The sequence below is a fragment of the Orycteropus afer genome, unplaced genomic scaffold (assembly GCF_000298275.1).
Source record: "Orycteropus afer afer isolate SDZICR_OR568_19922 unplaced genomic scaffold, OryAfe1.0 scaffold00193, whole genome shotgun sequence".
NCBI lineage: Eukaryota > Metazoa > Chordata > Mammalia > Tubulidentata > Orycteropodidae > Orycteropus > Orycteropus afer.
In genome coordinates, this window is record NW_006921780.1 from 2,087,075 (window position 1) to 2,114,659 (window position 27,585).

The following is a 27,585-nucleotide window of genomic DNA, read 5'->3' on the forward strand; positions in this document are numbered from 1 at the left end:
CATCCCTAAGGCAGCTACTCAGTTGCTTTCAACAGGTTCCACCATGGAGTTGATTACCAGTTTCATTATGGAGGATAACTACATCCACCTACCCAGCCTCTCAAAACCAGTCTCAGGCAAGTTGACACATATCCTTAACTATCACATTCTGTAAAATGGGAATAATATTGCCTGACCTGACAATGTTATCAGAGAGATCATGTAAATGAATAAATGGACAATGATGACTGCCCAGTAAGTGTTCATAAAGTTGGTATTATTATAGTTATAGCATTAAAAAATAGGTAGAATATTATACTCGGTTGTAAAAACTGTTATAGTCTATCATCCTTTTGGTCTTTAAAATGTCATATCAATTTAAATAATTCTTACTTCTGAATAGTTGTCCTTACCCTAAGATTCACTCTGGGATAATAGAACTCTAATATTCCACAAAAATAAACATATATTAGCCCATATCCACACATACATCAGCTGATAATTTTTTTTTTTTTATTTCTCAGAATTAACAATTGAGTACAAAATGCATGACATTTCTTTCCTATCCTAATAGCACAGAAATCAAAGAACATATGCCTTTAAGAGAAAGGTGATTGGGTGGGAGCATTGTAGAGTAGTTTGAGGAATCTGAGACCCATTGATCTTAATCCCCATATAAGATCTGCACTCCTTCCTCAGGGATGCTGCAGCACCCATGCCTATTTCCATCTTAGTCTTTTTTTGCTCTGTGTAATTTTCCATTTATTTCTCTATGACCCCCAAAACAACAAGATCTTTTCAAACAGATACCAGAGAGAAATAAGTCACCTTAACCAATGGCAATATATCCCCAAGACCCACTTAAAATATTTCTGATTCAGAGGATCCTGGCAAGAACCACAAATAGGTATCTTCACACACACCTCAGGAGGCATGATGGTCCCTTAACCACCCCTGGAACAGACCATGTAATTCTCATCTCTATCCTTCCTCAACACGAACATCGACACCACCAAAACACACAGAGTGCCTGGAGCATAGTGCATACCCAGCACATGTTGATTAAATGAATGCATAGACAAATAGTTGTACTGACAAATTCATATGAAGATAAGAATCTAGCAAGCAGAAGAATGTACAAAAAGTTAGAATTATGGAGTCTCTTCAAAATGTATCCAAAACTTAAATGCATAAAGTAGGAGCATTATTGGAAAAACTACCTGTTTTATTCAACTAGCAAACTTGAAGGAAGAGAAGGAAACTATATGAAAGCTGTTAAGCATGTTATTTATTTAACTCCTTAAAACCATCCATTTAGACCCATAACCTATAAAACTAATAATGAGAGAATGATAATTTATTCTTTCATTATTAATTTTATGGGTTATGGGTCTAGATGGATGGATAATTCATTCTTTCATTCAGGAAATATAACTGAGTTTAAATAAATGGCCCATGAAAATCATATTATTCAAAGCTATGCATTTGCTACACAAATCAACAATTCATTGGTTCCTTCCTTGTTTTTGTTTGGGGGGAGGCCTGAATATACAAGTTAAAGCAATATATTTTAATGCTTAAATTCCAAAGAAAGACCTCTCTCCAAGGCCTTAATTCCCTGGAGTGTCCCCACTGGATAAGACCCATGCATCTTGCTGGTGCATCTGCCAACAGAAACACAGAGCTGTTAAGATCACAGCTGTCCAGGCAGCTCCAGACCAGCTGTCAGGCAGAGGTCTGTTTTGTCTTTCAAAGTTCATGGCCTCTACATTCTGCCTAATCAGATCTGGGAGAATAGTGGTACCTTATGTTCTTCAAAATCTGTTCTGCTTCTCTCTCTTCTTTAGACTTTGATTGAGTCAGGAAAAAGTAACTTGAGATTGTGCCAGAAATCTGCCTGTGAATGTAAGTGCCTCTTAAGAATTATAGCTGTAGAGATATCTCTTCCTTCTTAGCAAAATCATCTATCAATTCACTCTACAAATATTTCTGGTATCAAAGGAAGATTCAGAAGGCATTATGAACAGAAGAAGTTACTGGTCATAATTCTAAGATCCAGAAACACAAGGACAGAAATTCTATAATGAGGGCAGTGACCCAACCAGACATTACTTTCTGGATATGGAAAAAAGAAAAGTTAGGGATGGGTTAGAGGTTTTCATCTAGAAACAGCAAACTAGAGCATAAATCATCAAAACCTTCCTAAACTGGACTTAAACTAATAAATAGGATGAATTTGTGTGAATAGAAGGATAGATATCTACTTAAGGAGAAGGAAAACTATGGATGAAAGGCCAGAGGTAGAAGAGGAAATAGGAGTAGACTGAAGGGTGAAGTAAAAACAGCCTCAATATCACACAGAGTAGAGGACATGTTACTGGCTAGATGGATAAACACAGTGCAAAGGCAACTCTAAAAACAAGACCCTGGCAATTCAGAAGTTAGAGCTCTGAATAGAGAAGCTAAGTATATTTGGGATATGCTTTCATCCCTGCTTCTAAATGGCTATGCCACCTATATCTTTACATATTACTTCTTTGGGTCTCAGTTTCCTCATTTATGCTGGATGGTGGCATAATCCAATGTTCAGTAACATGAGGGGGTTGAACTACATAGTAACAGCTATCATTTATTGAATGCTCACTATGAGTCATACATTTTTTGCAAGCATTTTGTACTCACAAATATCCTATGATTTGTGATATTATTATTGTCGTCTCAGAGATGAAAAACTGAAGTACAAAGAAGTGATTTCTCCAAAGTCATAATGTGGAAGAGACATGGCTCCGATATAAGTCAATTGGCTCCAGAGAGTGCATCCTTCCAAGTCTCACTATGATTCTAGCAAATGATCCCAGAGCGATCTGACAGAGAAGTAAATGAGAACATTATCAAAGTCATTTAGAGCTACTCAGGGAAGGCTTTCAGGAGATAAATGTTTAGCAAGGATTTTGAAAGTCAAATAAATAACTGGTAGTAAGGAAAAAATAACAGCAGGAAAAAAAAATGTAATGTTATGTGTAGAAGGAGCGAGATAGGAGTTAGTTATGTGCAATGGTAAGGGGCTAGCCAGTTTGCTTACTGGCTGCAGGATGGAGACATAATCCAATGTTTAGTACCATTTAAATTATGATTAAACAAGGATTCCAGAAAATATGTCATCAGAAAGAATTGAAGGAACTGAGAAGGCTAGTCAAGAAGAAAATAAGACCCATAAAGGGACATGATTGTTTGATTCAAATAACTAAAAGGCCATCATTTATGAAAATAAACTAAACTCCTTGTGACTACAGAGGACAAGTAGAGAACAAGAAGGCATAGGTGCTAAGCGTAAGAAGGTTCTAGGCAAATAAGCTGTCTAGGAAGAGAACAAGCTGCTTTGTTGACTACAGAGAATGTATCATACTTGTCCAATTTGCTTTAAAGACTTTCACAGAACTGAATGTAGATTGGTTTCTTGAGCTTTTCTTTAATATAAAGATTGTCTGATTCTCTAAGGCTGGTATGAAGGTTTTGGTATCATGTGATCTCCAAATCAAATTAAAGCTCATCCCAGAGATAACAGTGAGGATTCTTCTGAGGACAGCTGGCTGCAATGGAGATTGAGGCAGAGATCAGAAGAGCAGAGGTATCAGCACAAGCTTTGCCATGTTCACAGGGTGATTTGAGCTTTCCTTGAGTTCTTGGTTCCAGAATTGCATGCATTCATAATAAAGGAAACACCAATATATGGGACCATCATAAGGTCATTCCAAAGGCTTCATAAACATTCATAAGTAAATAGAATCTGAAGAGTTTTAAAATTAAATTATTAACATCTGAAAAAAGTAATATTTGAATCAGAGATATGAAGGGGTATATAGATACCTTTTTCATTTGTTTCAGCTTTCTTTTTTTTCTGAGTTAGATTTTTATATCATGGCTTTAAATTTAAGTGATTTATAAGGACTGTCCCTCTCATGTGGGTTAAACAAATAGTTTAATGTTTTTGAGCCTCAATTTCTTCTTCCAAAAAATGATAGGATTTGATGAGATGAGCTCTAAATCATTTGTTGATTTAATACACTATGAATCTTCCATGCAATTATAAATACAAAGAATGGAAATAACTCACAGAAATAAAGATTTTTTCAAAAAATAATTTGAACTTGAAAATTATTTATCCCACTGCTCCTTATGCCTCCTTCTTTCTCCCACCCCGCACCAATCCATGTGCTTAAGTTTTTTATGACTAATTTTTTTCAGCCTAGAATTACTAGCTTTCTTATAGAAACATAAATTGGGTTTCTTTGGGGTCATTTCATTTTTGTGAAGTACTCTATGCTCTTGATTTCAGATTGTGGGATCTGATTTGCACTGACCAATGAAGAGACAGAACCAAAGTATCATCACTGAGTTCATCCTTATAGGCTTCTCAAACCTGGGGGATCTGCAGATCCTTCTCTTCTTTACTTTCCTGTTGGTCTACCTGGCCACTTTGATGGCCAATACCACCATCATGACCGTCATTCGCCTAGACCGGACTTTGCACAGCCCCATGTACTTCTTCCTCTTTGTCCTCTCTTGCTCTGAAACCTGCTATACCTTGGTCATTGTACCCAAAATGCTGACCAACCTACTTTCCACAAATACAACCATTTCTTTCTCTGGGTGTGCTACTCAACTCTATTTCTTTGTGGGCTTAGCTTGTACCAACTGTTTTCTCATTGCTGTAATGGGCTATGATCGGTACATTGCCATCTGCAATCCTCTCAACTACACACTCATTGTCAGTAGAGCCACCTGCATGCAGTTGGTGCTAGCCTCCAGCTTCTGTGGTTTCCTGATCTCTGTGGTAGTCAATGTTCTGGTGTTCAGTGTGCCTTTCTGTGCCTCCAATCAAGTCAACCATTTTTTCTGTGACATTTCAGCTGTCATCAGATTGGGATGTACAGACACCAGCCTGAAGGAGATAGTCATCTTCTTCCTCAGCATTCTGGTTTTGCTGGTTCCCTTTGTGTTGATCTTCATCTCTTATATCTTCATTGTTTCCACCATCCTCAAGATCTCCTCAGTGGAAGGGCAGAAGAAGGCTTTTGCTACTTGTGCCTCCCACCTCACAGTGGTCATTGTCCACTACGGCTGTGCTTCTTTTATCTATTTGAGGCCTACATCCCTATACTCCTCAGACAAAGATCGGCTAGTGGCAGTAACATATACTATAATCACCCCACTTCTCAATCCCCTTGTCTACACATTGAGAAATAAAGAAGTGAAGACAGCTCTGAGGAAAGTCCTGAATAGATATTCATTTTCTAAAACTCTATGAGTACGTTAATAATTCAGGAAAGGAATATTCATAAAAGTGTCCTGGATAAAACTTCAATTCTATAATCAGATTTGTTCTTTTTTCTAAATCTGCTTGAAAGAAAAAAAAGGGGGGAGGGGAATAAGCATTTCAAGAAAGCTTGATTCTTTTCATTGGAAAATTCTTCCTAAGGTGTAGCCTATATCCAATGTATAGGTTAAGGAGCTCTGGAAGCCTACTGCCTAAGGCATAACCTGAAGGCTGGTGGTTCAAACCCACCAGCCACTCCTTGGAAGGAAGATTGGACCATATACTTCCTTAATGATACTGTGATACTGCCTCAAAAACCCATGGAGTGATTTCTATGAGTCGGATCCGACTTGACTTTTTTTTTTTTCTTTTCTTTTTAGAATGTATAGGTTATACCAATCAGTCTCCAGAAAGTCATATGAACATGTAAATGTTAAAGAACTCAAGCTGTTTCTATTTTCATATGCTGTGAATAGCAGTTTTCTCAGATCAACACTTGGAGCACTGCATTGTCTTTTGTGAATACTCAGCCTGTTGATACCCTTTCAACATTGAAGGAATAATGAAAAAAATTGTTTTAAATCTCTGAATGCTTGTATATATCTTTTTTTGAGGTTTAAAAAGAAATATTTGCAATAAAATGATTATTTCTAGACTAAGTATTCACTGATGGATAAATAAGGGAGGAAATAAAGTTTTAGGACATTGGAGGTAGAGAAGAAAATATAGACTTTGGAATCACAAAGACCGAGTTTCAACCCTGATTCAGATCATTTTCCACTTAAATTCATTGGGCCAAGTTTGAACTCTTGCTATCAGTTCCTCCCTGTGTAGGTAGCATGGAACCTATAATAGCTACCTCATTTAGCCATTGTAATATTTAAAGAAATTAATGTATGTAAAGCAATTCAGAGGAGCTCTGGTAGTGTAGTGCCTAAGGCACTTGACTATTAACCAGTCGGGTCCGATTGGACGGCACATAATAACTACAACGACAGCAAAGCAATTCAGTGTTTGTAAAATAGAAAGCATTAAAAAATATTAGTTCTCCTTCATATCCCCTTAATTTTCCTTCCTTTACTCTATAAATTAAGGTTAACATGATGTTAGATACAATTGACCATTAAGAACACTGAGTACTGTTTACTTACTTATCAGCTTAAATTAGATACTACAGAGAATACAATGAAGAGTGCACAATTCTCTTTTTCCTCCACGTCTTACTATAAGAAATTACAATGTTTCAGTCCTCTTCATAGGTGCATCGAACATATTTGACTGAGTTTACTGTGACATTTATTAAAGATGTATTTCAATAAGACAACTGAATTATATAATATCAATTTCATAAATTTTCATTTGCCCTTTTCACTTAAGCAAATAGTTTAAGACCTCTTGCTTGATTTCACAGAACCTGCATTTAAAAGTAAGTTCCATGGCTTACTTACAGTGTGAGCATGAACAAATAAACTGTGTAAATTGGCAATTATTTAAAGTAGGGCTTAACTCAGGTGATGGTTATAAGGATTAAAGCAGGGAATGTCTTAAAATTCTAGCACACTGTTTCATGATATAATATGCATTTGTTAAATTTTAAGAATATTATCATCATATGTACCTTTTTTCATAGGCATTATTCTTGAGGAGCAAAATAGGAGATTTGAATGAGTAATGTAAGGGAGAGACAGGAAAAAGAAAAGCTAGGATTGGAAAAATAGCAAAAACCCAGAAAGGTAAAAAAAAAAAAAAAAGGAAAAATGATAGCAGGCTTAGTTTAATTTACTTTATGCCAATAGTGATTTTGTTTTTTAATATCCAGACTTCTGACATTTTTTCATGCTGAACCAAGTGGCGTGGCATGTGCTTGATTGCATCCATAGTACACATTTTAAGTAGTCTCAAATCCATGGTGGAATGGAATAGGATCTAATCATTTAGGATTCTTTGGTTTTCAAATAACAGATAAGCCAATTCAAACTGGGAAATCTGTTGGCTCATGAGGAGTCTTCATGGTGCAATGGTTCAGTGTTCACTTGCTAACCAAAAGGTCAGTGCTTTAAATCCATCCAGCAGCACCATGGGATAAAGACCTGGTAGTCTGCTGTTTCTGTAAAGATAACAGCAGCTCTATTCTGACATACAGGGTCCCTATGAATCAGAATCGACTTGAAAGCACATGATAACAACAACAACACTGGCTCGTGTAGGCTAAAATGTCCATCAGTAAAATTTATTTCAGGTACAGCTTGCTTCAGAGTTCACAGTCATCTGAATACATCTTAGAGCTCTCTGTTCCTGCTGTCTTAGTCCCAGTTTTAGGCCAAGCACTGTAGTCTCTGGCAACTTCAGGTCACACAGTCCAATCCAGAGAAACAGGAAACTCACTTCCTTAAACGTGAAAAACAAAAGTTATGAGAGCAAATCTTGTTGTTTGTAACAGCCTAGAGTCAGGTCCTGTGATAATTCTGAACAATTCTGGCCAGGAAGACTCCAATGTCCTGATTGGCTTAACCAAGGTCACTTTCTCCACCTGTGAAACTTCACAGTGAAGCAACTAGATGACTGTTGTTGTTGTTATGTGCTGTGGAGTCGGCCCCGACTCATAGCGACCCTCCTTGGATTTCCGAGGCAGTATCACTACGGAAGTAGGATTGCCCAACCTTCCTTTCGAGGAGTGGCTCTGGTAGCATAGTGGCTAAGGCACTTGACTGCTAACCAGAAGGCTGGCGGTTCAAACCCACCAGCCACTCCTCGGAAGGAAGGTTGGGCATTCCTACTTCCGTAGTGATACTGCCTCGGAAACCCAAGGAGGGGTCGCTATGAGTCAGGGCCGACTCGATGGCAAACAACAACTACTGGATGACAGTGGGGGCAAAATGAACCACTGTAATGTGGGAGCACTATTATCAGAACAAATGAGAGGGAGTGCTAGGCACCAATTTAAAAAAAAAAAATGTTCAGCATTCAGATTAAATTATAATATTCCTCCTTCCTCTTTTCTCATAGGAATCATTTCTTGCTCTCAGTCGTTTTGTGTTCTCCTTACTATTATCTCTTCATCCGTCATATACTTGCTGAGCTCTTCCTAGAAACCAGCTATTATTGTTGTTGTTGTTATGTGCCATCGAGTCAGACCCGATTTATGAGGTGATATCACTAGGAAGTAGATTGACCAACTTTCTTTCTGAGGAGTGGCTGGTGGGTTTGAACCACCAGCTTTCTGGTTAGCAGCCAAATGCCTTAGGCACTATGCTACCAGAGCTCCCATCCAGCTATTATTGTTGTTGGTCCTCAATATGTGTTAACACAGGGATGGAAAGAGATATTGAAATCACAATCATTCTTAGCATAGCCACAAGGGAACAAGAAATTAGAAATTTTAGAGATTAGATAAAGAATGATGGTATTTCTGCTTAAATGGAGGCTTTGTTTCTATCATTAGGGTAATGGTTATGCTTATTTACTTACTCAACATTCAGCAGGCATTTATTGGTATTTCCTACATGAAATAACATATTATATTAGGTTCTGGGTGAGAAAGATACAGGGGAAAAAATGAACTTAGCAATTACAATGGTGAAATGAGTCTCCTTTCAGCTTCTTCTGACCTGTTTCACTATAAGAAGCATTGCCCAATCTACCCTCTCAGTTTGACAAGGGTCTACCTTCTCATTTACAATTACAAAAATACCTTTAAGCTAAACAAGAATGCTTTTTCATGTACTTATCAACATATATTAGTAGGATAAATGTTTCCTTTTGTCCTTTTGTAACATGAGAAATTGAGAAATCAGCTTAAAATTAGTCAAATTTTCTAAAATTGCTGAGTCTCAGAGACTTAGAGCCTTTTGCTTCTCAAATCCTACTTCCTGGGCCTAATTTCAAGCAATTTGACATTTTGTGGTTTGACTCTGTTTTCCACAATCAATTTAGCTTTTAATTAAACCCAGTGCAACATCTCCATGGCAATAACTCGGGCATCGAGAGACCCAAAAAATAACCACCTGCTGCTAATAAATATAATACAATCACCAACCACTTTATGGTCATTATTAGCTGTGAGTTTTGGTCTTTCATCAGTGACACAAGATGGCAGTAAGAGACTGGATATATTTGACTTTGGCCAGGGTGTAAGTCCCCAGACTATCATATCATTTCTACCCCTCAGTACACAGAAGTAGCTTCTGATCCTTTCTACTTCCCCTCTTTCATTATTTCAACTTGAATTCTATGTTCTGTAATCTCTGCATCTTGAGCTTTTCTAAGGGACATAGGAGAATGAGAGTCTGTCTATGAATCACAGACATCCATCTTGGACTGAGTATATACATCATTTAAAGACTGGACTATGGACAGGAAATGAGAGTAAACAACTGTCTCCTTAGAAGGATCTATATTTTGACATCTCAGGTAAGATACAAAGAAAGGTGGTAGGGCCTATGGTGATACAATATGGATAGAAGAAAAGAGACAGCCACAGTTAAGGATGTGGATTCTACATAACCAGAATACTACTTAAGGAAATACTTAAGTTTTAAAATGAATTTCCACAAAATTATGTATATACATTTTATATATATTCTAAATTAGCTGACTTTTAACTCGTTTTTCCTAAATTTGCAAGGACATCTTCATTCTGATTTATTCAACAGAGGACAGTAATATTTTTATGGCAAAATCTTAAATAATGACCACTTTCAAGAAAGGGTGGTATCCAGACAAGGTTACAATATCTAAGACAGAGTGGGGAACTTAGGAGTGCTCTGCAAATAATTATGGTTTACCAATAATAATAAGAATAATAACATAATGAAAAGGAGCATTGGTCTCTGGGAACTCAAAAAGAGGCAGAAACACTCGGACAAGTACATAGAGAACAGGTAGACTCAGGAAAAGAGCACAATGAGTAAGTGTTATACACAAAGAGAAAGGGAAAGTATCTGCATGATGAATACCTTCAGGATAAACATCTTTGTCTCTGTCCTGTTGTTAACATATTCACTCAGTTGCTTTCTGTCTTGGGATCATCATAGCACTTTCAAAACAACCCAAAACAAACTCACTGCCATTGAGTCAGTTCCAACTCATAGCAAAGCCTCCTTGGGTTTCTAAGGCAGGATCTCTACAGAAGTAGATTGCCCAGTCTTCCTTCTGAGAAATAGCTAGTGGGTTTGAACTGCCAGCCTTCTGGTTAGCAGTCAAATGCCTTAGACACTATGTTACCAGAGCTCTTCATAGCACTTTATGAAACTCAATTTCTCCATCTTTCAAACATGACTATAGGCTAGATCTTAAAGATCCCTCAAAGCTATCACATTTATGACTCAGGCTTTCTGGAGATCTCCCTCCTTAAAGACAAGGACTAATGTAAAATGCCTTTCTCATTCCTGAGAAAGGAAACCTTTATCCTATCATATCCTTCCTGAAACTGATTAAAATTCAAAAGACATCGTGAACTCCTCAAAATTGCCAGCCCTCCTTTGCCCCTTTCTAGTTCTAACCATTAATTACAGATCTAATAATTGCATAACACTTAAGCCATTGCAAAAACACTGTCTCATCATTTCTGATGAAATCTTTAGAGTAAGTTTAGCTGGTATCAGAATAAACATAAGGATGAGGAAGTTGATTCAGATAGTTATATGTCAAAGTTCAATAGCTAACAAATGGTGGAGATGTCCTTAAATCCATAACAAAATTTTGATATGAGATTTTTCACTTAACTACATTCATAATGAGGGAGGATGGCAGAGTTCTGCTTTCTTTTTCTCAACAGGTGATATTAAAATTGATATTGATAGACTGAGAAAATACTCCCCTAAGAACTTAATTGAGTTTTTTTTTTTTTTTTTTTCCAGTTTGTAGCCTCAACATGAAGCTTATAGGAAGGAAACAGAGGAACGGATAATGGAGAAAATGAATTATTTTTCCTCTCTTTTTTCGATTCATAGGTCTGTGTAAACTTATGTTTTTCCATGGTGGGTAGGGATACTTCCATGTTTCCATAGAGCAAAACAACAGGGTACTTGTTCTTATTCTGGACAGCAATAAACATTATAGAAAAGATTAATCAGATCAATCAAAATGCTGAAATAAGTGATGCCATGCAGACTCAGCCTGTATTTTTCCAAATGCTTAAAAGTGATGTTCAAAAGTTATTTGTTTTTCAAAACCTTTCCTGAAATTATTTTTTCTTCCTCAAAATTTCAGTACATTTTGTTTGTTCTTATGATGTTTATAATAGCCTGTCATAATATGGCAAGTTCTTTCATTGTTTTTCTCTGCATTGAGAAAGGAATAATGATTTTATTCATACTTCCTCAGAAGGATGGTTGGGCAATCTACTTCCGTAGTGATACTGCCTCAGAAACCCAAGAAGGGGTAGCTATGAGTTGGATCTGACTCAAAGGCAGTGAGGTTGTTGGGTTTTTTTTTTTTTTTTTTGTTATATCTGTAGTGCCTAGAATGTAATAAATAATGAGAATATTTAGAGAGCTTAAATATAATTTGTTCCAGTTTTCAGGAGCTCAAAGTAAGTAAAGTTGATGCCTAAATATGTCCATAAAATACTTCATATAATGTGCATCATCAATAATTACAAATCTATAATGAGAAACACCTGAGTTTATATATGTATGTGACTAAACTTCTAAGTTTATCCCCAATCCTGAAAAAACAGAAAATTTTGGAAACTTCCATTACTTTCTACCAGGTATAAGTAACCTGCACATGCAACTCTGACTAAAGAACAACTAGGTACCAAAGCTAACCCTTGCTTCCCTCTGAATACAGCACAGGACTCCATGAAACACAAGTTACTTTCACTCAGGCTTGACAAGCCTCAAGAGAATAGTGATCTCTCTTAAATTTTCCCACCCTGGGAAAGCATGGACAAGGCAGTTTCAACAACTTGTGTGACTGTAATGATCATTATAATACCAATGAAAATATTTCTGATCCCAATCCCCATAGCAACAATATAGTAAGGGAAGTATTTATTGAGTAATAATAATAATAAATAAAACCCACTGCAATCCAATAAATTCCAACTCAAAGTGACCTTATAGGGCAGGGTAGAACTTCCCCATAAGGTTCCTAAGGATAGAATCTTTACAGAAGCAGACTGCCTTGTCTTTCTTCCATGGAGCACCTGGTGGTTGAACCACTGACCTTTCTGTTGGCAGCCAAGTGCTTAACCACTGTGTCACCACATTCCTTAATTATTGAGTACTTACAATTTATTAAACCAACCTCTTTCATACACATTCCTTCAATTAATTTGCATAATCCCCCATGGAGATTCTTCTCCCATAAAAATGAGGCGATGGGCTTCAGAGAATGTGAAGTTTTACCACCAGAATATGCTAGAGTCAGGATTAAGCCCACATCTGCCTAAGTTCAAAACTCATTTTACTTGTATATCACTCTACTTTACGTATGCTTATGAGGGTAGAAATTCAGATGATATATGGAGAAATTCTTCACTCGTTCTGAGAACTGGAGATTCCACATTTACAAAGCTAATCATACATTAACAATAATTTTACCAACCTTCCAGGTGATAAGAAAAAGAAAAAAAAAAAAATCTTATGTTAAGCACTGGGCAAAGAACTTGGAGAATAAGTGCAAAAATATACACTTTTCTAAGGATGTACAAAAGATACATATTCTCAGAGCTCTTATAATTCCAAGTGCACAGTTATCATTTCAGTTGCCATATCATTTCATAGTAATCTCTTTCTCTGAAAATGTGTCATCTTTGGACTGTAAGAAGCTTGAGGGACTTGAATTGAGTCTTATTTATATGCACATCCTTGAAAAATACTCCAATGCCAGACATCAGGTTTTCATAGTGATTGGTTTTTGTTGTTGTTATTTGCTGTCGAGTTGGCCCGACTCATAGGGACCCCTCCTTGGGTTTCCAAGGCAGTATCACTACGGAAGTAGGATTGCCCAACCTTCCTTCCGATGAGTGGCTGGTGGGTTTGAACCACCAGCCTTCTGGTTAGCAGTCAAGTGCCTTAGGCACTATGCTACCAGAGCTCCTTTCATAGTGATTAGTACTTGTTATTTTGAGTTTTATTATTAATATTAGTAGGAGCTCTGGTAGCATAGTGGCTAAGACACTTGCCTGCTAACCAGACGGCTGGCGGTTCAAACCCACCAGCCACTCCTTGGAAGGAAGGTTGGGCAATCCTACTTCCGTGGTGATACTGCCTCAGAAACCCAAGGAGGGGTTGCTATGAGTCGGGGCCGACTCGACGGCATATAACAACAACAACAATATTAATATTAGTTATGATAAATTTAATGGATATACTCCTACAATGGGATAAATGCAATGTTATCATTGTGATTTTCCTCTTACTCACTGATATTTCAATATGCTCTAGAAAGAAGTAAAATATTAGAGACTGAGAATAATCCTTGGTACATAGAATTCTAATGACCAGATTCTCTTTCCACTGCCATTTTCTTATTTTTAGCTGAGATGTATCTTTGAGGTTTAAATAGGTAAAATTTAGTTCTATCCAGTACAGAAATCCTTCAGTATCCTTGGTACGAAGCAGTTCTCCTGTCTATGATTAGATGAAACCAAGGATTCTCTTATTGTGGTGCCATTAATAATATATATATATAATACTCCAAGTTAGCTTTTTAATTTTATATTAAAGCATTTTTATTAAGAAGCAATAGTTAATATGGCTCTAGACGCTGAGGAGAATTCAGCTGAAGATATGTAAAATGCACATCATTACCGCAAGGGTACAAAATCTAGTGGAGAAAAGAGATATGAGGAAAATTCAATATAGGAAATTTCAAAATGAATTAAGTATTACATCAAATTGGCAATCGATATCTTATGTGAGTTCTGAGGAAGAAAAAAATTGGTTGCATCAGGAGGTACCAAAGATGCTTCCAAAAAAGTTAGATTTTACTGAGGCTTCAGAATTACATTGAAATATTTATAAATAAAAATGGAAGATAAAATATGATAAACAAGGAATAGTGGCAAGGGAGGACATAACGTATTTGCACAAGAGTAATGCATCCCAAAGAGGTTTTTAGATTATCCTAGAAATAATTTAGGTCCCAAAATGAAAGGAACTGGATAATGCTAAAGAATTTTAACTTTATGTTGTAGCCACAGTAAAGTCTTTGAGGAGAGGCTCAATGTGACCCAACTGATATTTCAGAAGACTGGTCTTGAATCAGAAGAAAAGATGGATTGAAGATATGTGAAGGTGGTGACAAAAATGATATTGATACTGTTATTTCAGTAGCGGTTCAAAATAATGATGAAAAGAAAGAAGAGTCTTGATATAAGACTATAGCTACCTCTGCAGGAAGGAGGACTCTGAAATAAACATTGGAGAAGATATAGAGAGATCCCGTCTTGGAACAGATGAATGGAAAGTGAAAGGGAAGAATATATTACAGCTTTTGAGACTAGAATTAAAAATCAAAGGCAACAGGCAGTATAAAGAAGAGGTAAGAAGGTGAAGCTATTGGTTGTTTCCAGGTATTACAACAAAAACTAAGAGAAAGAGTTTAGGTATAATGAGAATGAGAATGAATAACCATTGAAGATTAAGTGAGTTATATATACTTGTGGTTTATTCACATAGTTTATTTGGCAAATGCAGGAAAGATTTCTTTGGAGAGTGAAGACAATAAAGCCAAATGAAGAACAAATAGAGTCGTAGGGTGAGAGCTAAGAATCTGAATATCAGCCTCATCATGGAAGTGAAGATGAATGGATGGTTGAATCTGGTAAATACTAAGACCTTCTTTTTGGCTATGATGTTACAGTTTGAATGTTCCAACTTAGATGACTGCTTTGCCTAATTTTAGATACTGTTTCATGTTTTGGAGAAACAGGAAGGAGTAAGGATGATTAATTCAGAACTCAAATCTGAAAACAAATGACAATCAATTTCTTGTGGTTCTACTGATCTTCAGTAATTTCTCTTAACATTTTATCCTCCTTTCTCTTAGATTGTACCCTAATAATGTCCTCTCAATGGAGTGGGTCAATGAAACTGTGGTGAGAGAGTTTGTCTTCCTGGGCTTCTCGTCACTGGTCGGGCTGCAGCAGCTGCTCTTTGTTATCTTCCTGCTCGTCTATCTCTTTACACTGAGCACCAATGCCATCATCACCTCCACCATTGTGCTGGACAGGGCCCTCCATACTCCCATGTACTTCTTCCTCGCTGTTCTCTCCTGCTCTGAAACCTGCTACACTTTCGTCATTGTACCCAAGATGCTGGTTGACCTCCTGGCCCAAAAAAAGACCATCTCCTTCCTGGGATGTGCCATCCAGATGTTTACTTTCCTTTTCCTTGGCTGTTCTCACTCCTTCCTGCTGGCAGTCATGGGTTATGATCGCTACGTGGCCATTTGTAACCCACTGCGCTACACAGTGCTCATGGGAAATTGGGTGTGTGTTGGACTAGTGGTTGCTGCCTGTGCCTGTGGGTTCACTGTTGCCCAAATTATCACCTCCCTGGTATTTCACTTACCTTTTCACTCCTCCAACCAGCTGTATCACTTCTTCTGTGATATCTCCCCTGTGCTCAAGGTGGCATCCTACCATACCCAATTTAGTCATATTGTCATCTTCATACTCTGCACTTTGGTACTGGTTATTCCCCTGTCATTAATCTTGGTATCCTATATTCACATCATCACTGCCATAGTCCAGTTTCCCTCTACACTGGGCAGGTACAAAGCCTTCTCCACCTGTGCTTCTCACCTGATTGTTGTCACTGTTCACTATGGCTGTGCCTCCTTTGTCTATTTAAGACCAAAATCTAACTTCTCCTTAAGTCAGGATGCTCTGATATCAGTGTCCTACACTATCCTAACTCCATTATTTAACCCAATGATTTACAGCTTGAGAAATAAAGATTTCAAATTGGCACTTCATAGGGTTGTGGGAAGAACAATTTGCCTGTCACAGCATTAATCCTGATCAAGTTCCCTGACCAGAAATAATCAGGCAACTGAGAACAGTGTACAAGAACATAGATCATAGACAGGATCTTTCTTTACTGGGACATAAGTTAAAAAGAAGACTTTTCTAACAGCTTCTTGGCATATTCATGTAAAATACAGCCTATTGAAGTTATATTCAGTTAAAGGGAAACAAATGTATGGCTATTACAGGAAACTATTCAGATGTTCAGAATTCTAGGTTCTGGTAAATACCATTATCCAATCTCACTCACACTAGATATCAGCCCTGCAAATTTGTGCACAACCCTGATTCTCAGATCTAGGGTCCCAGGCAGCTCTTGTCTCTAGATTCTGTTTTTCCTTGTTCTTTTCCTTAATTTCAGACTTGTAATACTCAGGACACAAATTTTTAATAATTTTAAAGTGCCTATCAAAGTATTTGATGCATAAGAGATATCCAATTCATGGCCATGTATGAAAATATATAAATTATTTATTAATGTGCTTCCAATGTAATATTGGGAGATTTTTTTTCCACTTTTTTTTTTTTCTTTTTTGTATGCACTGGCACAAATTTAAAATGGTTCAATATCCCTTGAGCATCTTTTTTTACTGGGACATAAGTTAAAAAGAAGACCTAAACCCATACAGAGTGGCCAGCAAAAACAGGCTAAACTTAAACCTATTTCATTAAACATGCAACAAATGGAAAACTCTGTGTAAAAGAGATAACAGGCTTTGTTCTCCCTGCAATTCAGGATCCTGCACATGCATTTTAGGACAGAACTCAAGTTACACAGTTCAGTTTTCTCTCCTTTATGTAAGAGTAAGAGAAAACGAGGATCTTCATAAAGAGCTGTCTCCTCACATTAGACTTTGTTTCAAAATCCACTTGTCAATAAAAGTCTTCAGACAGAATCATTTTGTTCTGAATGTTTTCCCCTTCTTCCATCAAACTGTATAGGAAAGAGGACAAATATCTTCCATGGGTTAGAGCAAAAGGGAAGAAAGTGGGATATTTCTTTCATAGGCCTTGTTTCAGAGTGAGGTCTACAGTTGTCTGCCAAGTATGTGATCTGAATCAATGTAAGTCAACTGCATTTCTTCCAATTCTTGGAAACTTGAGACTGGCTGAAGGCAGGGCCTGAAGATCACAGAGACTATAGAACATTTATTTTTGTGGACATCAGTCTCTCTTTTCCTTGTCTCTATCATTCAGTTCAGGTTTCTAGCATGTCAAGTTGTCTGATGAAAAGAAAATTAATTCATAAGCTTTAATGTGAATCAGTTTAATAGGTTAATTGTTTACACTTTCATTGTGTGCTACCGTTTACAAATGCTGTTTTATTTGTTTTTTGGAGCAGCTCTAGGTTTCATTTTATAGAAGAGAAAACTGATGCTCAGAGAACTAAAATGGCTGGTCTACTCTTCAGTAAAGCACTGATACCAAACCCACATCATCTTCTTCCTTTACTAATGCTCTTTCAACATTTCTCACATGATCCCTTGCAAAGACTATGACTTTTAATTAATAGAGAGTAGAATACATCAGCATTCATAATTAATAATGTAAGATTAAACAATGTGGCATCTTTGGAAAAGATATACACTTAAACATAAAATAAATGAACTTCACATCGTACTGTCTGGTTCAATCCCTCTCCTAGTATAATATGTGCATTGGGGAAGGAAAACAAGTTCTCACCTTTTGTTGTTGTTTGTTGTTATGTGCCGTCGAGTCCAACCTGGCTCATAGTGACCCCTCCTTGGGTTTCCGAGGCAGTATCACTATGGAAGTAGATTGCCCCATCTTCCTTCCGAGGAGTAGTTGGTGGGTTTGAACCACCAGCCTTCTAGTTAGCAGTCAAGTGCCTTTGGCACTATGCTAGCAGAACTCCTCACCTTTTACTTTGTTCATTTCCAAAGCATATGCATGCTATTATGTTGAGGTAAAATACTAGAGCACTAACAAGTAACTAAGATTCCTGGATTACTGTGTGTGAAAAGGTTGTGCATGTCCAAAAGACTCCTTCCGTCATTTTGCTTCTTCTTTGTTAATCCATTTGATTAAAACATGAAGTTGACCTTGGTCTTACCTTCATGGGTTAGGACTGAACATTTTGCTCTCCCTATTCCTCTTCACACACACACACACACACACACACACACATATCTTTGGATGTTCTGGAAAATAATGATATCTTTAGATTTGGGGTTGGCTTTAAGAAGGTAATGAAGTGCCATAAAGTTTTGAACTAAGCCATGTCTTCCAGTTGATCTTACAAAGAATTCTGTGCTTCAGTCTCAGACAAAAATTTAACCAATAAGAATAAGTTGGGATTTTGATTTCCAATTTATCATTGTCTCTTATACATATATCTTCCCTTCCTCTTCCAACATTTATTGACATCCCCCAATAGCAGGATAGATAGCTCTTGCTCCAGCCATCAGCTTCCTTTAGCACAGTGAGGACCACTTTTCTAGGGAAAAGCTGAATCAAGGCAGGATGAGGGAATTCCTGTGACCCTGGCCATAATAACACATAACACCACTAAAAGCTTATTTGTAATCTATCAGTCTGGCCTTGTTTATTAGGACAGATTTCCTAAGTGATCCTTTGACATTGAGTAGAACAATCATAAAAATAAAGACACATCCTATCCACTATTAAGGCATGCATTTCATATTTTTTACTGACAAGTCCAACCTTAAGTTTACAGAATGTAACTGATTGATTAGCTGTGTCCTGTTCTACATTTAAATCAATACCTATTACCTCTAACAAAAATATCTATATTTTAAAAAAATAGTTATTAAAGTGCTTCCAGGAAATATAAAAGGATCTATTACATGATAAAATACATCATATTTAATGTCGTATTTTACTTTCAAAAATCTCTCTTCTAGACTGTCAACCTCCTTCTCTCTCAACCTACCCTGTATAGAGCCTTTGGGTTTCCCTAATTCCTCTCTCTTGTTCCGGAATCTCTACTAAACATCATCATCATCACTCACTCTGTCTATACCTCTCCCATACTATGAAATAAGTCTAAGTGATTATTCACAATCACTACTCAATATTATCTTCTAGGATGTGAAAGATTCTAAAAGTCATAATTAAGCCAATAAAACAAAAGTAAGAGGTCATAACAAAATGTGGATAACATTGAGAAGAATGGAAATTCCAGAACATTTAATTGTGCTCATGAGGAACCTGTATATAGACCAGGAGGCAATCATTCTAACAGAACATAGGAGATGTTGCATGGTTTAAAATCAGTAAGGGAGTCTTTCAGGGTAGTATCCTTTTACCATACTTATTCAATCTATATGCTGAGCAAATAACCAGGGAAGCCAACTATATGAAGAAGAACGTGGCATCAGGATTTGAGGAAGACTCATTAACAACTTGCGATATGCAGACAATGCAACTTTGCTTGTTGAAAATGAGGATGGCGTGCAGCACTTACTGATGATAACTAAAGACTACAGTCTGCAATATGGAATATGCCTCAACTTAAAAAAAAAAAAAAATGAAAATCCTCACAACTGGACCAAAAAGCAGCACCACGATAAATAGAGAAAATATTCAAGTTGTCAAAGATTTCATATTACTTGGGTCCACAATCAACACCAATAGAAATAGCAGTCAAGAAATTAGATGACGTATTGCACAGGACAAATCTGCTGCAAAAGACCTCTTGAAAGTGCTGAAGAGCAAAGATATTTCTTTGAAGACTTAGGTGTGCCTAACCCAAGCTATGGTGTTTTCAATAGTTTCATATGCATATGAAAGCTGAACAGTGAATAAGGAAAACCAAAGAAGAGCTGATGCTTTTCAGTTGTGGTGTTGGTAAAGAATACTGAAAGTACCATGGACTGCCAGAAGAACCAACAAACCTGTCCTGGAAGAAGTGCAGCCAGAATGCTCCTTGGAAGTGAGAATGGCCAGACTTCATCTGATCTACTTTAGTCATGTTGTCAGAAAGGACTATTCCCTGGAGAAGGATATCATGCTTGGTAAAGTGGAGGGTCAACAAAAAAGGGGAAGGCCCTCAAAAAGATGGAATGACACAGTAGCTGCAATGATGGGGTTGGGTTTAACAAGGATTATGAGGATGGCTTACAACTGGGCAGTGTTTCATTCCGTGGTAATAGGGTCACTATGAGTCAGACCCAACTGGACTGCACCTAACCACAACAACAAGGATAGTTACTTCAACCAAGGGCTTTCAACCAGATCAAATCAGTTCAATCATGGCTGATGCAACAAAACTGGAACAGACCCAAATTTGTAAAATGTTTGTACTGGAAGAATAACTAGAATGGGAAAAATTATGAGACTTAGTCTTGGAATGGGAGACTCAGACCTGGTGTAGTGGGCCTTTTCAAGGAGCTGATTCAGGAGATTGTATTATTCCCAGGACTGTGAAGAGTTCCAGACATTCAACGGGACACTGTTAGTCACAATCTTTGATCTGGGCAGCATTGTTTCTGGTCACTCATAGTGACCTTATGCACAACAGAACAAAACACTGCCCAGTCCTGTTCCAGCCTCACAATCCTTGCTATACCTGAGCCCATGGTTGCAGCCACTGTGTCAATCCATCTTGTTGAGTATCTTCCCCTTTGGTGCTGACCCTCTTCTTTACCAAGCATAATATCCTTCTCCAGGGATGGAACCTTCTGACAACATGACCAGAGTAGGTGAGGCAAAGTGGCCATTTTCACTTTCAAGGAACATTCCTTGCACTTCTTCCAGGACAGATGTGTTAGTTCTTCTGGCAGCCCATGGTACTTTCAGTACTTTTTGCCAACATCACAACTCAAAAGCATTAACTCTTCTTCAGACTTTCTTATTCATTGTCCAGCTTTCACATCCATATGAGGCAATTGAAAACACCATGACTTGGTTTAGGTGCACTTTAGTTTTCAAAGAAATATCTTGCTCTTCAACATTTTAAAGAGGTCTTTTGCACCAGAATTTCCCAGTGCAATAAGATGTTTGATTTCTTGATTCTGCTTCCATTGGTGTTAATCATGGAACCAAGTAATATGAAATCTTTGAAAACTTCAATCTTTTCTCCATTTATCATGATGCTGCTTATTGGTCCAGTTGTGAGGATTTTCATTTTATTTATGTTGAGATGTAATCCATACTTCAGACTATAGTCTTTAGTCTTCATCATTACATGATTCAAGCCATATTCACTTTCAGCAAGTAAGGTTGTGTAGTTCACACATCACAGATTGTTAATGAGTTTTCCTCCAATCCTGATGCTGCATTCCTCTTCATATAGTCAAGCTTTTAGGATTATTTGCTCAACATATAGATTGAATAAGGGTGGTAAAAGGATACAACCCTGATTCACTCTCCTGTTGACTTTAAACCATGCAGTATCCCCTTGTTCTGTTCAAATTACAGCCACCTAGTCTATGTACAGGTTCCTCATGAGCATAACTAAGTGTTTCGGAATTTGTTATGATCCACACAGTTGAATGCTTTTGCATAGGCAATAAAACACAAGTAAACATCTTTCTGTTATTCTTTGCTTTCAGCCAAGATCCATCTGACACCAGCAATGATATCCCTCATTCCACATTCTCTTCTGAATCCAGTTTGTTTTTCTGGAAGTTCCTTGTCAACATACTGCTACAACCATTTTTGAATTATCTTCAGCAAGGGTTTACTTGCATGTGATATTAATGATATTGCTTGATAATTTCCACAGTCCATTGGATCACTTTTTTTTGGAAGGGTATAAATATGGATATCTTCTAGTCATTTGGCCACAAAACTATCTTCCAAATTTCTTGGCATAGATGAGTAAGTGTCTCCAGTGCAGCATCCATTTGTTGAAACATCTCAGTGGGTATCCCGTAGTCCTGAAGCCTTGTTTTTCACCAATTCCTTTGTTGCACTTTTGACTCCTTCCTTCAGCACAGTCAGGTCTTGTTCATATGTGGCTTCCTGAAATAGATATGCATTGGCCAATTCTTTTTGGTACAGTGACTCTATATTCCTTCCATCTTCTTTTGATGTTTGCTGCATCATTCAATATTTTGCCCATAGAATACTTCAATATTGCAACTGGAGGCTAATTTTTTTTTTCTTCAGTTCTTTCGGCTTGAGAAATGCTGAGCATGTTTTTCCCTTTTGTTTTTCTAACTCCAAGACTTTGCATATTTCATTGTACTAAGTGACTGTCTTCTTGAGCTGCTCTTTGAAATATTCTGTTCAGCTCTTTTACTTGTAATTTCTTCCATTTGCTTTAGCTAATCTCCAATCAAGAGCAAGTTTCAGAGTCTTTTCTGACATCCATTTCATTTTTTAATTCCTTTCTTGTCTTTTTAATGACCTTTTGCTTTCTTCATGTACAATGTTGCTGATGTCATCCCACAATTCATCTGGTTTTCGGTCATTGATTTTCAATGCATCAAATCTATTCTTTAGAAGCTCTCTAAATTCAGGTAAGATAAAATCAAGGTCATATTTTCGGTGTTTGGACTTCTTTTAATTGTCTTTAACTTGAACTTGGGTATGAGTAGTTGATGGTCTGTTCCAAAGTATGTTCCTTGCTTTGTTTTGGCTGAAGTTACTGAGCTTCTCCATTGCCTTTTCCACAGATATCGTCAATCTGATTCTTGTGTATTCCATCTGGTGAAGTCCACATGTATAGACACCATTTACATTGATGAAAAAGGTATTTGCAATGAATAAGTCTCTGGTCTTACAAAATTCTATGATTCAATCTCTGGCATCATTTCTATCACCAAGGCCAGATTTTTCAACTACTGGTGATTCTTCTTTATTTCCAGCTTTTACATTCTATTGTTGCTGTTGTTATGTGCCGTCGAGTCAGACCCGACTCATAGCAACCTCTCCTTGGGTTTCCAAGGCAGTATCACTACGGAAGTAGATTGCCCCATCTTCCTTCCGAGGAGTGGCTGGTGGGTTTGAACCTCCAGGCTTCTGGTGAGCAGTCAAGTGCCTTAGGCACTAGGCCACCAGAGCTCCTTTTACATTCTAATCACCAGTAATAATCAACATATCTTGATTGCATGCTTCATCAATTTCATACTGCAGAAGTTGGTAAAACTTCATTTCTTCATCTTGGCTTTGGTGGTTGGGGCATCAATTCAAATAATAGTAGCATTAACTGGTCTTCTTTGAAGGCATATGGATATTATTCTATCACTGACAGCATTACACTTCAGGACAGATCTTGAAACACTCTTTGTGACAGTGAATGCCTTGCCATTCCTCTTTAATTTGTCATTCCTGGTGTGGTAGTTTAGTTTGTGTGCTAACTTGGCTTGGCCTGGTTGAGTAGCTGGGCAGCTGGATGTATTATTTCTCATGATGAGACTGGTAATCAACTCCATGGTAAAATCTACTGTGAGCAGCTGAGTAGCTGCCTTAAGGAATGTAGTCTGCTTCCTGTATATAAGCAGAAGCCTTGGGGGAATGGTCTCTAGTCTATGGCACGCTTGGACCCTGAATGTAACCATGTCATTTTTCAGCAGCCTGCCATGCTCTGCCAACCTTGGGACTTACAGTGGTCTTGAATTAATGGACTGCTGTGTGGTTTGTGGTAACATTGGGACTGTACTGTTTTATTTGTAAACCTTGGTCTTGTTATCCTCAGCAGCCAGTAGCTGCCTGAGTGAAGAGATGCCTCTAGCTTCAGTGGGCTGGGAGCAAGAGGCAGAGCTGGAGCCAAGGTCAAGGGGCTTTCACATAGCCCCTAGAGCCTAACAGTTTGAACTTGGACTTAAAGCCTCCAAACTGTAAGATAATAAACTCCTGTTTGTTAAGGCCATCCCATTTGTGATATATTTTTTGTCAGAACAGCACTAGGTAGCCAGAACATGTGACATAGTAGATCATATTGTGGTCTGATTCAAAATGGCCAAAACCAGTCCATTTCATCTCACAAATGCCTATATCAATCTGTGTACATTTCATTTCATTTTTGACAACTTCCAATTTTCCTAGATTCCGTGTTCCATTATTAATGGATTTTTGCAGCTATTTCTTCCCATTTTGAGTCATTTTCCTACAATTCTTTTCCTACAACCCCATTTCAATGTGTCGCTCCACAAGTGGAAGTGTGTTCAATAGGGCCTTAAATCTAATGATTGGAAAATATGGTAAGTAATGTTTAAATGAGGAAATATGTGTATCAGGGTAGTATTCTTTCACCATACTTATTCAATCTGTATGCTGAGAAGTTGGGCTACATGAAAAAGAACACAGGCATCAGGACTGGAGGAAGAATACTAAAAACCTGTGATATACAGATGATACAACCTTGCTTCCTGGAAGCAAAAATACTAGAAGTACTTACTGATGAAGATCAAACAACACAGCCTTCAGTATGGATTTCATCTCATCATAAAACACATATGTATCTATCCTCATACCTGGACCAACGCCATGATAAAAGGAAAAAATACTGAAGTTGTCAAGGGCTTCATTTTACTTGGATACACTATCAACTCATATGAAAGTAGAAATCAAAAGACATATTGCACTGAGCAAAATGCTCCACAAAGACCTCCTTAAGGTAGTAAAAAGCAAAAAATGTCACTTTGAGGACTATGGTGTGCCTGACCTAAGGCATAGAATTTTCTATCACTTCATATGCATTCAAAAGCTGGACAATAAATGAAGAGCAAAGAAGAATTAACACTTTTGAATTATGATATTGGTGAAGAATATTGACTATACCATGGACTTTTGGAAAAATGAACAAATCTGTCTTGGAAGAAGTATAGATTGAATGCTCCTTAAAAGCAAGGAAGGTGAGACTTTGCCTCATGTGGACATATTGTGAGGAGGAACAAATCCCTGGAGAAGGAAGTCATGGTTGAGGGTCAGTGAAAAAGAGGAAGACTCTCAATGAGATGAATTTTCACAATGGCTTCAACAACAAGCTCAAACAATGCAACAATTGTCAGGATGGTGCAGGACCAGACAGTGTGGATCTGCTCTACATCATATTGCTATGAGTTGGAACTGACTTGATGGCAGCTAACAACCACAATAGCTTATGTCTACTGGAAAGAAATCCCCACTCATGGGAATAAGATTATAAAAATCCCATACAGTAGCAAATTATTTGTTGTTCCTTCTGCACTAACAGACTCAACTTTCATGTGTTGATTCAAACTCATTCAATGTTCAATGAGACAGCAAAAGAAAAGAAAAGAAAAGAAATAAAACCTCACTGCCATGGAGTCAATTCTGACTCAGAGTGACCCCCTTTGGGTTTCCAAGGTGGTAAATCTTTACAGAGGTATATTGTCCAGTCTTCCTTCTGTGGAGTGGCTGGTGGGTTTGAACCACCAACCTTCTGGTTAGCAGTCAAATGCCATAGGCACTATGCCACCAGAGTTCCTTGTTCAATGACATATTTTCACATTTATTTTCATCCAAAATCTCTGTACTTCCTGAGATGATTTTCCCAACAATTCCACTTTACTTTGAACTTTCCTTCATATAATTCTTTCTGGATTCTGCTTGTAGTTTTTATTTCCTCATTCTTTATGTCTTAAGAAAGTTGCTCATTTCCCCTGATGAATTTCTATTAGAAAGATGGAAAGGGTTTATTTAAAAACATAACTCAGTGATCACTCTCAGAGGATGAGATAATACCTACAGAGCAAATGTTGTATCTGCGGTTCACCACAGAGGTCAAAGGAAACATCACTGGTAATAATAAGCGTACAACAGCAAACTGACTTTGTAGAAGAGGCAGACTTTTGAAAGTAGTGATCCAGGGGGATAGGGGAAGTTCTAGATGCTCTGTATCTACCCACTAGACTCTGGAAATCTAAAAGTAAATCCTTGAACAGTGTACAAAGAACAAATCAAAGGCTAGGTCTGGGATTTAGGAGTTCCACTGGTAACTCAGCACCCTTGTGTGAAAAGGTTAATGTAAAGTGGTTGTAAGATGGAAAATTGAGATTGTTTACTTGACAAAGCATGTAGAAATAAATTTAACAATGTTGTTAACATATATTTAGCAATAAATTTAATAATAGTCAAGACTTATTAAACTTAAGTCATGAATAAATTTTCTGAGGGATACAGAATAAATACAGAGACACAATATGTATAAAGATAGGATATCTTGATTTTATAGAGATGTCATTAGTCTCTATCTCAGCTTTAAATTCAACTTAATCCCAATCAAAATCTTTATTGTTTTTATTAGTGCAGTAAATAGCTCTGAATTTCAAATGGATATTTGTTGTTCTTGTTGTTGTTGTTGTTCTGTAGAACAGAGATAAAATTCTGCCTAACTGAAAGTAAAGGGCACTGTAAAATAGCAATCACTAAGTGTAGTGCCTAAGGCACTTGACTCCTAAACAGAAGGCTGGTGGTTCAAACCCCACAGCCACTCCCTGGAAGGAAGGTTGGGCAATCTACTTCCAGTAGTGATACCACCTCGGGAAACCCAAGGAGGGGTTGCTACGGGTCAGGTCTGACTCAACAGCACATAACAACAACATAGTGGAAAGCTAGACCCATAGATCAACTCACAGAAGGGAAAATCCAAACGTAGTCATTGTAATTATGCAGGAAATATTTTTAAAAAAGAAAAGAAAAGGAGTTGAGCACATTGTTCAATATTAAAAGAATGTCAATTACACCCTATTTTCACAATTTTTCCCCAAATAAAATTCATCATATTAAAAGAAAACTATAGTAGGTTTAAGGAGCACTGTTTGCATAGTGAGAGAGACATTTGACTGCTTGCCAAAAGGTCAGTGGTTCAAACCCACCAGCTTCTCCAAGGGTGGGAGGTGAGGCAATTTTCTTCTATAAAGATTTACAACCTTGGAGACCCAATGAGGCTCACTATGAGTTGGAATCAATGTAATGGCAGGTTTTTGTGGGTTTTTTTTTTTTTTTGGTATAGTTAATTTAAAAGGAAATTTAAGCAAATACATCTAATTATAGACTATAAAAGTACTTTGTTAATGTGAAAGTAGAAGGGGTAAGCATAAAAGAAGGTATTTGTATGCACAAACTATGTAACACTATCAATTAGTCATTATTAAAAATAAATTAATTTACTTTTAAGGGGTAGAAAAAGGGAAAATTTGCAGGAAAAGGAGGATACATATTATATCATAAACTAATTCTACGATCTAGCAAATTACTGTGAGTAAATCTGTTTCTTACTTTGGGCCCCAGTCTACTCATCAGTGAAATAGTTTAAACAACTCATTTCTACTTTATTTGTCTATGATTACATGTAAATAAGATAAAGGTGAAACTATTTTGAACAATATTAAAGGTAATAAATGTGCAAAGT

General features: G+C 37.3%; 2 protein-coding genes across 2 annotated transcripts; both read left to right on the plus strand.

Moving 5' to 3' along the window:
- Positions 1-4,342: 4,342 nt before the first annotated feature.
- Positions 4,343-5,287, plus strand: LOC103202750 (olfactory receptor 10T2-like). Its single transcript, XM_007947681.1, has one exon. The coding sequence runs from the start codon at positions 4,343-4,345 to the stop codon at positions 5,285-5,287; it is 945 nt and encodes a 314-aa protein (XP_007945872.1).
- A 10,033-nt stretch (positions 5,288-15,320) lies between these two features.
- On the plus strand, positions 15,321-16,265 carry LOC103202752 (olfactory receptor 10K2). The gene has a single exon (XM_007947682.1). It carries the CDS (start codon positions 15,321-15,323, stop codon positions 16,263-16,265), a length of 945 nt encoding a protein of 314 aa, XP_007945873.1.
- Positions 16,266-27,585: the final 11,320 nt, after the last annotated feature.

Bases quoted from the DNA above. Each gene is read 5' to 3' on its own strand.
- LOC103202750 (XM_007947681.1), top strand. From the start codon at position 4,343: ATGAAGAGACAGAACCAAAGTATCATCACTGAGTTCATCCTTATAGGC.
- LOC103202752 (XM_007947682.1), top strand. From the start codon at position 15,321: ATGGAGTGGGTCAATGAAACTGTGGTGAGAGAGTTTGTCTTCCTGGGC.